The sequence below is a fragment of the Meles meles genome, chromosome 1 (genome assembly GCF_922984935.1).
Source record: "Meles meles chromosome 1, mMelMel3.1 paternal haplotype, whole genome shotgun sequence".
In the NCBI taxonomy this organism is placed as follows: Eukaryota; Metazoa; Chordata; class Mammalia; order Carnivora; family Mustelidae; genus Meles; species Meles meles.
Genome location: NC_060066.1, coordinates 37,473,476 through 37,486,610, shown reverse-complemented (window position 1 = coordinate 37,486,610; position 13,135 = coordinate 37,473,476). Strand labels below are relative to the sequence as shown.

The 13,135-nt window shown below is 37.3% G+C and overlaps 1 protein-coding gene across 1 annotated transcript in view; it reads right to left on the bottom strand.

The window, feature by feature from the left end:
* Positions 1-13,135, bottom strand: part of RGS22 (regulator of G protein signaling 22) — a 117,025-nt gene that overhangs the window by 56,570 nt on the left and 47,320 nt on the right. Inside the window, exons 12-16 of the mRNA XM_046007305.1 lie at positions 11,600-11,774; positions 10,817-10,950; positions 4,312-4,426; positions 2,764-2,886; positions 1,671-1,772 (exon numbers count right to left, since the gene is read on the bottom strand). Of these exons, the coding sequence (XP_045863261.1) occupies positions 1,671-1,772; positions 2,764-2,886; positions 4,312-4,426; positions 10,817-10,950; positions 11,600-11,774 (649 nt within the window). The remainder of the gene's footprint in view (positions 1-1,670; positions 1,773-2,763; positions 2,887-4,311; positions 4,427-10,816; positions 10,951-11,599; positions 11,775-13,135) is intronic.

The window sequence follows — 13,135 nt, the reverse complement described above, 5'->3', positions numbered from 1 at the left end:
AGATAATCTAGAGGAGGACAAAAGGTTTATAGACCTTGATGATCCCCAAACAGAATAATCCATCTCAGAATAAACAAAATTTGCCTGTATCCTGTTTCACAATACTTCTACAGCACGTAAAGTAAGATCATTACTGAGAACTAGTAAGTCTACCAAACTTAGAATAGAATTTCCACTTTTACAAGATGCATGGAAATATGGTGACTACAACAACAGCAACAACAGAGAACTCACTTGACAGAGCAGCTGAAGATGTTTGGAGGAGTGGGCTTTGCAATAGTGAAAACATAATAAGTAACAGGTGGTACTTTTCCAGACAGGAGCAATATGTCAGGGGGAGGAGGAGCAGTAGAGACCCACAGGTCAAGGATGAACAAGCAAAAGAGCCCCATGTGTGGTCTCAAAAAATGGTACTGGCAAATGAGGGCTAAAACTTCATGACGGCATCGAGCCAGATCAGGGCTGGGTAGCTGCTGAAGCCCTTGTTCTCAGAGTAAAAGTACAAAGCCCTGTCAGCTGATTTACAACACCAGAGTCCGGGTGGTGGAAGTAACAACAAACATCCAGCAGCAGCACTCGCTGAGAGCCTGAATAAGAGCGTAAGGTAATACACGATAGGACAGAACCCTCTCTGCATCATCTGGGGAGAGGGTCTCCTGAATGGGGTTATTCCAGCTAGAACCACTTTGGTGGTCAACAGATACAGAAGTGATTAGCGCCTTCCTAGGCTTGAAGACTTCTCTCCATAAGAGATCATAAGATCCTGGGGACCCAGGGTGGCTCAGTCAGTAAAGTGTCTGCCCTGGGATCAGGTCATGATCTCAGGGTCCTGGGATTGAGCACCCATGTTGGGCTTCCTGCTCAGCAAGGAGTCTGCTTTTGTCTCTCCTTCTGCCCACCACCCTGCTCATGTTCTCTCTTTCTCTCTCTCTCTCAAGTAAAAAAATAAAATCTTGGGGCGGGGGGAGAAGATAAGATCCTAAGAACAAAACAACTGAAAAGATAAAGTCAGCTTGAGTCATAATTCTATTCTTTTTCCTTCTCCCCCCTCAAAAGAGACCACTGACTCTGTCTCTCTTTGCAGAGAATCCTCCTCTGTTTTGCTTCAGGGTGGTCTTGAGATGTTCTTTCCTCCACCTCTCGGTCTCTGTCTTAGATGGTGTGTAGTACAGAAGCACAGGGGATGACATGGAGCCTACACCACACAGTCAACATTCTTTCCCGCCCTCGAGGTCACCAGGCTGAGGATGTCCAACTGCTGATTCCCACAGTAAGCTCAGAGAATAACTCTGCTCTATGCCTCTGCTCCCCGTCACTTTAGTGACTCATGGCAAGTCCTCTCTCAGGGTCCTCTTTTAAAAAATCACTCACAACCAAACCAAAAAGACATAAATTACAAAAAATATGGGATGTCCTTTATTGGCAGAACAAGTAATTGTCAGCAAAGAGAAAATAAAGCAAACCAAATTAAACATATAAAATGGCAACCCACAAATCAGATTATAAAATAATATTCTACTGACATTTAATGAAGCAATCCCATGACAACAATTTAACTGCTGCCTTTTTGCCTGTAGTCCCAGATTTCTTTTGTTTGGAGCCGGACACAGATTTTTCATTTCTTTGTGTGCTTAGAGCTGCACATTGAACCCTAATTAGTTACTACTTACTTGGGCTTGTTTGCATACTTTAAAAGGGTGAAGTGTTTCTCCGTAGAAAAGCTGATGATAAGCCTGTAGGTCAAACCAAAAGTACACACCGTTCTTCCACAACTGTAGATGGAGAAAAATATATAAATCATTACCACCCAATTATTAAAGCTCTAATTTCAAATATAAATTGTTTAGCTCCTTGGTATTACCATAAATCAGGTTCAATTTAAGATGGTCTTATCTTCTATTACAAACTGGCAACATAGAAAATATTTATTGGTATTGTCACTAAAATATTATATTTTTGCATGTATGCCTCTTATGTAATTAGCCATTAAAACAGGAAGCAATCTAGTTAACAAAGAGTAATCACATATTTCTGGCATGAAACCAAAATCTGGAGGTATTTTGGTATACATGGACAAATATATATCATACTAAAACCAAACACTACTCTAATAATTGAGCTAGTGAAATATTTTACATTTAAGCAAAATGAAAAGAAAACAAAACTGGCAATGAGTTTTGTTAATTAATACACTATCCATTGCAACTTCTAATTGTAGGAGCTATTAAAAATGAAAATTAAAGCATTAATAGAAATCAGCTCTGATTTAATATATATTACATGGAAACAAAAACTCATGAGAATAAAATATTATTAACAGTGCAAGTCAAGGGGCTCCTGAGTGGCTTAGTTAAGTGTCCAACTCCATTTTAGCTCAGGTCATGGTCTCTGGGTCCTGGGATCAACCCCATATCTGGCTCTATGCTCAGTGAGGAGTCTGCTTCAGGATTCTCTCCCTCCCTTTCCTTCCTCTGCCCCCTCCGCTGGCACACTCTTTCTCTCTATATAAAATAAAAAAATAAATCTCTAAAAAAAATAATGTAAGTTAATCCTTTACTTTTCTTTGTAATTCTAGTAGGATAGTGAACCAAGAGAATTATAATAGAGATGTTTATATTTTTACTAAACATTTAGCATAAAATTTCTTACCAGAAGATATGGGAATTTTAACATCAAACGTAATTATTTGAGCACTGAATTCCTTCAATTTTTTCTTACTTTAAAATGAAGTAAAGGCATAAAATTAAAATCATTATCCTCTACCTTGTTTCCTGAATGCTCACAGAATTTAGTAAAAAAGAATCCAGCTCTATTTTCTACATACAAAGATTGCAACAAATTTTCCATGTCAAATCCTCCCAAGGCACCATCGGCCATGGCTTTAACCTAGATAACAAAACAGAAGTCCATGATCCATCCAGAGACATGATGATTTTTTTTATGACACTGTACAACACGGTTTCATAAATTCTGCCAGACTGTCATTTTCCTACTGGACTTTAACATTTTTTTGGTACCATATAAGTAATTAATGCAGTATGTTTGCATATGACTGTCATTTAAGAGTCATTTATGGAGCCAACTATCGCAGCAGACTGCCTTCTATTATAAACCAATCTGATTTCAAACTTAATGTTAGGGTAACTTCTCAACCTCTATTATTTTCACGTTTCAGGCATAGCGATACCATTTTAGGAGTCTTCCAGATCTCTGTTGGTGGCCTTGTTCCTACATATTTACTGTTATGTTAGCCTTGAGGTGATGCTGTAATGGCTACAAGAGAGTTATAAAAAGAACCATCTTCGGGGCCTCTCAGTGCTGTTCATTAACTGTCCTCAGGGGGCCCTCCTTAGACAGTCTCCCCCTGTACAGGTCACAGCCTTCAGAATGTAAATGGTAATATAAGTTCTCATAAAACTCTGTTATTTGGGGGCCTCTGTGCCAACAATGCTGGCAACCCTAATACCATTCTTGAAACACAGAAAGCTGGCTACTTCCCCAAGCATAAGAGTAACTTTAGAATACGAAAAAGCATCTACTCTTCACAGGAGTTCTTTGGTATTTGCTGTGTGGAACTCAGTTCTTTGTAATCTTAAGATAATTGTGGCATGAGCAATTTAAGGTATTGTTATAGTCTTTCTCTGCCTCTCTCTTTATCCCTCTACTAAACATATTCTAAAGTGAAACTTTAATGTTTTTATGATGTTTAACTGTTGGCATTCCAAAAACTAAAAAAAACCCACATTATTTTGGTAGGAAAAAAAAGCCCTTCTTAGAAGTAAAGAATTGTTCACTTAGAATAAAATAAAAAGTTATACAAAATTATAGCTAAGTGTTCAGACTATATTGGGACTACCAAAGTTTCTACATAAAGTATAATCCTTAGGGAATATAAAATTGTCATCCCTAACTGGTGTAGAAAATCCACATTATCAAGGTAGCCACACACTGAAAATACTCTGCTTTATAAAAATTCTGTTTCCAAAACATAACATCAAAATTGTTTTTTATCAACTATTAGCAATTTAATAAAAATAATGGATGGTCTTATTTTGTACCTACGGTATTCTCACACCAAACCAGAAGACAGCTGTCTTTGAAGATAGTAATCAATGGAGTATATAGCAACATGGTATTACAAAAGGAAACACAGAGAAAATTTTTGGATAAAAATCTTCTTGGAAGGAAAAAATAAAATGTGTTGTTTAGTAGAGAAAAAATACTACGGTAAATCAATAAAAACTCTCTAAAATCAGGGGACATTGGTCAGTTAAATGAAGAATCAGATAAATCAGTTCTCAAAATACTTACCAAAGGTTCTTCTGTGTAAGTGTATCTTCTATCCAGCTGGGGCTTCAGACATTCAGAAATGTCAGTAAAAGATGTTAAGCGAATAACGTTGCTGCTTTGCAACCTGTGCCTCAGCCTAAATTATAAGGATAAGAACACATTGGTCAATATGTATTGAGCACCTTCGGTATAGGTGACACCAAATCTTAGGAATGCATTTGAGCACTGTGAGAGAACAGGGGGAAAAAAAGTGCAAGTTATCAAGTCCAGCCTTTAAGAAGGGGTTGAGAAAATGAAATATAGTCCGACAGAAAGAACTCTTGGTATGATCAACTGCTGGTTGAATGAATTCAAGAATATATTATAGATGTCAAATGACTGGGGTGGATAACAACAAAAAGTCCCTTTGAGGTCTATTCGTAATTAAAGAAATGGGATTTACCTGAAAAATGGGTAGGGTGTGTGTGTGTGTTTGTGTGTGTGTGTGTGTGTGTGTGTGTGTGTGTGTTTAGAGGGGTTCTTGAGATGGCGAGAAGAGTGAGCAATATGTGAAAGTAGATAAGTAAAGCCTTGTTTAAAAGGCAGCAAGTTAACTGATTTGCTTAGGGCAAGAGGACACTAACAATTAAGTAAACACTATATAACACAAACCACACACTGTGCTAAATACAATTCACATTATCATATTTAATCCTCACAACAGGTGGGATTAATAAGGATTTATATGTGGTAGATATGAGATAATGGAAGACTATGTAGCTAGACTAATGACTTGGCACATTTTCTTTTTATACTTTCACATCCAGCTCCCTCTCCTTACCTCACTGCAATTATTCTGAGCCTTACTTTCCAGCTTCATAAAACATGCTGATCCACTTCACCAATATATCTGCTCCAATCCAGCAGTGGATTGCTTTGCAGGCTCTTCTCAGACCAAAGATAGGTATGACATGCTTCTGTTTCCATTCCCCGATGTAGTAGACACTGTTGACTGACTGGCTAACTCAGCACTCATTCCCAGTGACATGCTTCTGTAACTAGCACCACTGAGATACTGAGAAAGCTAAATATTCACTTTCTAAGACCGACTTGCAGGGATGGATCGTCATGTGACACAGTTATGACCAATGAGATACAAAACAGTCTGCTGGAGAGCTTCTAAGAAAGCTTGCTTTCCCGACCAAAGGGAAATATTTAATGAAAATTGCCTTTCTTCTTTATGAGTTGAAAGCCTGATATCAGGAGCTATAACACCAATGCATATGAAAGAATGGACAAAAACGTTACAAAAATTCAGGACCTAATATTTCCAGTCCAAGGAACGAATACTGGTAGTTGCCTACCCTCAGATTTCTTGCTCTGTGAGAAAAATAAGCCCAATTTGTCTAAGCCATTGTTAGTCAAGTTTTCTGTTATTTGCAGCTGAACACTCTTAAATTACTATCAACAAACATATCCACCTATACCTATCCTTATTTCCTTCCATCCTATCTCAGAAAAAGTGTCCCATCTCATATCCAAAGTTAATCTCATGGCCTTTGTTCTTGAATCCTTCCTTCTATTCTCCTTTGAAAATACAGACCTTCCTCGTTCTCATGGATGTTTTAACTTTTCCCTTTCCACTAGATACTACCCTAGGCATATAAACAGGCTCAAGTCTCCTCCACCTTAAAAATATTGTTTCCTGTTTCAGAAAATCATCAAATCACAAAGGAAGAGAGCAAGGAAAAAAAGGAACAAGGGAATTACAAAATAGCCAGAAAACAATTAACAAAATGACAGTAAGTTGGTACCTATCAGTAATTATTTTAAATGTAAATGGACTAAACTCTCCAATTAAAAGACACCGAATGGGGGCGCCTGGGTGGCTCAGTGGATTGGGCCACTGCCTTCGGCTCAGGTCAGGATCCTGGGATCGAGCCCCGCATCAGGCTCTCTGCTCCGCAGGGAGTCTGCTTCCTCCTCTCTCTCTGCCTGCCTCTCTGCCTACTTGTAATCTCTCTCTCTGTCAAATAAATAAATAAAATCTTGAAAAAAAAATGATTTAAAAGACACCGAGTGGCTTGAATACACTCATACATGCTAAAAGGAGTATATTGTTACAACTCTTATGAAATATAGTTTAGTGATATCTAAAACAATTTTTAAGTCACATGAACTTTGATTTAGAAATTCTACTTTGAGAAATTGATCTTGCAGACATATGCATACATGAAATACATCAAATGTATAAGAATATCCATTGCAGCATTGTTTTTAATAATGAAAAATATTGGAAATAATGTCCATGTCCCTCAATAGAATACAAATACAATGTCTGGCATAAAATCAAAGATAACTAGACATAAGGAGAGATAAGATTATAAGAACAAGAAACAACAGAAAAAACATTATAGTATATAACTAAACTAATAGATAGCATATACTGCTATGAGACACCTTCTCCAACGAATTCAGTAAAAACAAAAGTATAGAATAAGTGGATAGCATGTAACTAATTTTCAACTATGCATATATTTCCAATTTTGAAAATAAAATAATTTAATTTCAGCAAATGACACAAAAAAAAACTTTCTAGACATTTTCCACTGCATAGAAAATAATCTCCAAACTCCCTAATGTGACACAAAAAAAATTCACTATCTGAACCTCATTTATTGTTTTAGCTTGTTTCTTGCCTTTTCACTGTAATACCCTATTCTCTAGTCACAAAAAAAAACAATGCATAGTTCTCAAAATTAAACTTTTCTCTCAATTCATACTTGTATATTTTTATCACTTGAAAAATTAAGATAATGCTTTCTTCATAGGGATGCAGTAAGAACTGAAATAATGCAAACAGAGCACACCAAAGCTTATTAAGTGCTATTTCTGGAAATGGCAGGCAGGGTGATTTGGCCCAACTCTCCCTTTCAAGACTAACTAGATAAACTGAAAAATACAAAAATTAATCTGCTAAAAGAAATTTGAGTGCTAACAATGTAGTTAAGAATTCTAGGGCCAACAGAAATAAACCCAAATTACATGGTCAATTAATCTTTGACAAAAAAGGCAAGAACATGTAATAGGGAAAAAACATTCTCTTCAACAAGTGGTTGAGGAAATTGGACAGCTACATGCAAAAGAATGAGACTGCACCACTTTCTTACACCATACACAAAAATAAACTCAAAATGGATTAAGGGCCTAAATGTGAGACCTAAAACCATAAAACTCCTACAGGACAGCACAAGCAGTAATTTCTCAGACATTGGCCATAATCACATCTTTCTGGATATGTCTTCTGAGGCAAGGGAACCAAAAGCAAAAATAAACTATTGGGACTATATAAAAATAAGAAGCTTCTGCACAGCAAAACAAAACAACAATAACAACAACAAAAACAACCAACAAAAACTAAAAACAACCTATTTAATGAAGAAGATATTTGCAAATGACATATCTGATAAAGTGTTGGTATCAAAAATATATAAGGAACTGATACAACTCAAAACTAAAAAACAAAGAGTCCAATTAAAAAATGGGCAGAAGACATGAACAGACATTTTTCCAAAGAAGACATACAGATAGCTAACAGACATGAAAAGATACTCATCATCACTCAGCATCAGGGAAATGCAAATCTGAACTACAGTGACTATCACCTCACACCTGTCAGAATGACTAAAATCAAAACCACAAGAAACAACAAGTGTTGGCGAAGATGTGGAGAAAAAGGAACCCTCTTGCACTGCTGGTGAGAATGCAAGCTGGTGCAACCACTGTGGAAAACAGTACAGAGTTTCCTCAAAAAGTTAAAAATAAGACTACTCTACAATCCAGCAATTGCACCACTGGATATTTACCCCCAAAATACAAAAACACTAATTCATGTATGTATATTGTACATATACAATAGCCAAATTATGGAAGCAGTCCAAGTGTCCATCAATAGATGAATGGATAAAGAAAATGTGGAATACATACACAATGGAATATTACTCGGCCATAAAAAATGAAATCTTCCCATTTGCAATGACATGGAAGGACTTAGAGAGTATAATGTTAAGCAAAATAAGGCAGTCAAAGAAAGACCAATACCAAATGATTTTACTCACATGGAATTTAAGAAACAATACAAACAAGCAAATAGAAAAAGAGTGAGACAAACTAAGAAACACATACTTAACTACAGAGAACAAACTGATGGTTACCAGAGGGAGGTGGGTGAGGAGATGTGTGAAATGAGGTGTTGGGGATTAAAAAGTACACTTATAACGATGAGCACTGAGTAATGTACAGAATTGCTGAATCACTATATTCTATACCTGAAACTAATATAATACTATCTGTTAAATATACTAGAACTACAATTAAAAAACTTTAAAAAAGGTAATATAACTGACAATATAAAAAAAGAGGTGGTTTACATTTACAATGAATATTACTCAGCCATAGAAAAGAGTGAAATGTTGCCATTTGCAACAACACAGATAGATCTAGAGAATATAATGCTGAGTGAAATAAGTCAGTCAGAGGAAGACGAATACCATGGTTTCACTCACATATGGAATTTAAGAAAAAAAAAAACAAAGGGAAAAAATAAACAAACTAAAGGAACAGACCTTTAACTACAGAGATTAAACTGATGATTATGGGGGGGTATGGGTGAAACAGGTGAAGAGGATGAAGAGTACGCTTATCTTGGTGAGCGCTGAGTAATATATGTAACTATTCAATCACTATAAACTAATATAAATGGAAACTAATATAATATTGTAAGTTAACTACATTGGAGTTAAAATTATTAATAATAATAATAATAATAAATTTTAAAAAAGGAATTCTGGGGTCAAAACTCATTGAGGAAGAAAAATTCCCAAAGGCAAGGATTCTGGGGAGGTATCAGAGTAGGAAGTACCAGGAACCTGCTTCCCCACCAGACCACAGTTTCACTAGCAGGATCTAAAGTAACTATTTTGGAAGGGGAGGTGAACCATGAGAGACTATGGACTCTGAAAAACCACCTGAGGGTCTTGAAGGGGCGAGGGTGGGAGGTTGGGGGAAACAAGGTGGTGGGTATTAGTGAGGGCATGTGTTGCATGGAGCACTGGGTGTGGTGCAAAAACAATGAATACTGTTATGCTGAAAAGAAATTTTTTTAAAAAGTAAAAAAAAAAAATAAAAATAAAGTAACTATTTTGGAACTCTGGAGTCTTTGCTTACGGCTTTCAACTTCCAGAGGAAGGCTTGGAGAGTAAATTGTGGTTCATTTTGGTCAATTAGATTTGCTGGCACAACAGCAACAGCTAACCTTCTCCTACCCCCAGCCCTGTGGCAGACAGTTGTGTCTGTGTTCTGGAGCGTTCTACATATAGTTGCAAGAGCCAGGGCGGGCAGAAAGGCCCCTGTCTATCAAATCTCAGGGATCTGAGCTCTGATCTCTGCTGCTGTAGAGGTGAAGAGGCACATGGCCCCTGGGGTTGCACCTCTCCTCTTGGTTGCAAGCCCAGTCCCCTTCTGGCTGAAGTGACTTCGGGGGAATTTAAAGAGACATTGCCCTTTTTACTTAATTTTTCTCTTTTGCCTCTTTTCAGAAGCCTGACATGGAAGATTAGGACATTCAAAAGCAAAATGCATATGCAGGAAAAAATTAGAAAGAGACCATACATGTCCAGGAAAAAGCACATACTAGAAAAGACCTAAGAAGATCCTAAGTTTTACCTCAGGCCAACCCTTGGTGCAGTCTACAATTAAAAAAAAAAAATTAGGGGCTCCTGGGTGGCTCAGTGGATTAAGCCGTTGCCTTTGGCTCAGGTCATGATCTCAGGGTCCTGAGATCGAGCCCCGCGTAGGGCTCTCTGCTCCGCAGGGAGCCTGCTTCCTCCTCTCTCTCTGCCTGCCTCTTTGCCTACTTGTGATCTCTCTCTCTGTCAAATAAATAAAATAAAAAATCTTTTAAAAAAATTAAAGATAAGTTAAAAATGCTGAAATTCATGTTATATGAATTTTATCTCAAAGGAAAAAAAAAAAGAATAAAAGTGAAATAACAAATTAATGGACCAGCAGAACCCACACCAAAGTTAACACCAAAGGGTATTTTTTTAGGTTGAAGGAAAATAATCTCATTTGAAATAAAGAACAGTGAAAAGAGTATGTATGTGGGCAAATCTAAATGAATAAGGTAATATACGCTGTCTTAAGTAATGACAAAATTCTTGAGAGTCTTACAAGTTTGCAAGTTTGAGAAATACGGAACTACTGAATAAGGCCAAGTAGGAACTGGAAGGAAATCTTCTCAGAAGCCTTTTGACCATACAGCTCATAAGAGGGGTGGAGATCAGAGGCACCATCTATTTCAAAAGACTAGTCTCGGGAGTTCTGCCCCTAATCCAGAGTATGCATGACTCTAATATCTACCACTGAAATATAAGGAACTCCTATAAAAAAAAATCAGTGTATCTTTTAAATTTCTATTTAAATTTTCAATTCCTCAAAAATCTTATCATTGCAGAATAACACTTGACACATACAAAGGTGCACCTACCCTTTCTCAATCACATTGCCCTTCGAAGAAATTAGAGACAGAGACCTGCTCCTCCACGGTTTTTGAACTGCTGTTTTTACTCGAGGTGGTTTCTTGGGAGATTTAGGACATTGTAATAAATTGGACTCTTCTTTCTAAAAAGTGGTAAAATAATACACGAAGTGAAAAATGAGCCATATGAAGGAGGGGGGAAAGGCCGGAGACTAAAGCATAGCTCTGCCCATCCACCATAAATTTGTTTTGTGAGCTTGCACAGTGATGGAGGACCTCTGGGTCATCCTACCCACATGTACTCATACATGATGCTCAAACAGACACCTCTAGTAAGTGGGGGAACACGCCACATGGATATCTGGAAGAACAGTGCTCTGAGTGAAGGGAACAGCAAGTGCACCACTTCCAGATTTTTGCCTGGTGTGTTCCAAGAACAGGAGAGAGGCCAGTGTGGTTGGAGTAGATGAGGTTTGAGAAGACAGGAAATGAGGCCAGGAGGTCAGGAGGAATGTGTTTAGCTGTGTAAAGACCCTGGATTTATTCTGAGTGAGAGAGGAGGCCCCTAGGAAATTCTGAGCAGGTGAGTGACCTGATCATATATTTTTAAAGGCTCACTCTGGGTGCTTGGTGGAGAACAGACCATGGGTTTTTCCTAATTCGTAATTGTTGCAGCATGTACATTAATAACAACCCCCCCAAAATTAACATAAGTATTAGTGCACAAAACCCAAGCATGGATATTTTATCATAAATTTAATAAAGAGATCAAAGTATCAATGTCTTCCTGACCTGCATATCAGATATCTGTGGAATACAAGATTTAGGTCTTAATGGCAAGAGGGTTGCCATTTGTGGAAAAGGGTCAACATCCTTCCTTGGTTTCTCTTGACGGAGGTGCCAGAATTTCAGTTTGGCACTAGCATGTTTCACTGAGGATGAATGAGTAACACAGAATCTTGGTGCCCTAGTCAAAGGAAAAACAAATTTAAGATTAAGCTAGGCAATAAGCCTCAAAATGTAAAGCCTACAAAATCTAGAATGCCAATGCTCACAATTACGTCTTACCAAATCCTTTTTCTAAAAATTCCCACTTTCTGCTGCCTCACCTTAAAAAAAAATGTTTTTCTATGATATATCAACTGCCTGAAATCACACTCACTCAATGAGGCAATATACATTAGGAAAAAAATAATTAATAAAACTACATTCAAATTACTACCTGCTTAATAAGAAAAAGAAATCTATATATCTATTGGTGACGGAATTTTTTAAAATAACTTTCAGTTTCGAGTAAAATGAACATAAAATGCACCTGTGGTCATTTTAAAGCAGTAAAAAGAAAGAGCACATGCACCCCAATGTTCATAGCAGCAATGTCCACGATAGCCAATCTGTGGAAAGAACTGAGATGCCCTTCAACAGACGAATGGATAAAGGAGGTGTGGTTCATATACACAATGGAGTATTACTCAACCATCAGAAAGGATGGATACCCACCATTTGTACTGCCATGGATGGAACTGGAGGGGATTATGCTGAGTGAAATAAGTCACAGAGAAAGACAATTATCGTATGGTTTCGCTCATATGTGGAACATAAGGAATAGAGCGGAGGACCACAGGGGAATGGAGACAAAACTGAATGGGAAGAAATCTGAGAGGGAGACAAACCATGAAAGCCTCTGGACTCTGGGAAACAAACTGAGGGTTACAGAAGGCAGGGGGTGGGAGGATGATGTTTATGAAGGAGGGTACATGTTGGGATGAACACTGGGTGTTATACACAACTAATGAATTGTTGAACATTACAACAAAAATTTACAATATACTATATGCTGGCTAATTGAACATAATAAAAAAACTGGTAGATGAAATTCACATTTTAAAATATACAAACGTTTTTATAATGTTTAACTATACAACTGAAGTGGATTTTGATTCATATGTTCTATTTTCAAGCCTTAAATTTAAAGATAAGTATTAGTTTTACAACAATTTATATAAATGACAGACCAACACTACTTCCAGAAGCCCAAAAAAAAAGAATGTTTGGAACAATGTCAAGGCCACGCTTAATTGGATGGCTATCCTGGTATTTAGTCTGTGGGCTAACTCTTTATTGGCTACAGAGCTAACCCCAGCTGTCAGGCCTGATGCTAATTGCAGCTTGGACCAGGTTTTCCCCCTGATGCTACAGCCCAAAGATGAATTTTCACTCCATATTTCAGACCCTGGCAAGAAACTCCCTTTAAAATAGAAAGAAAGCAGATATTGCCCTGATGTGAACACAGGTTGGGAGTGGAAGAAAATCCAAAGTTCATAATTA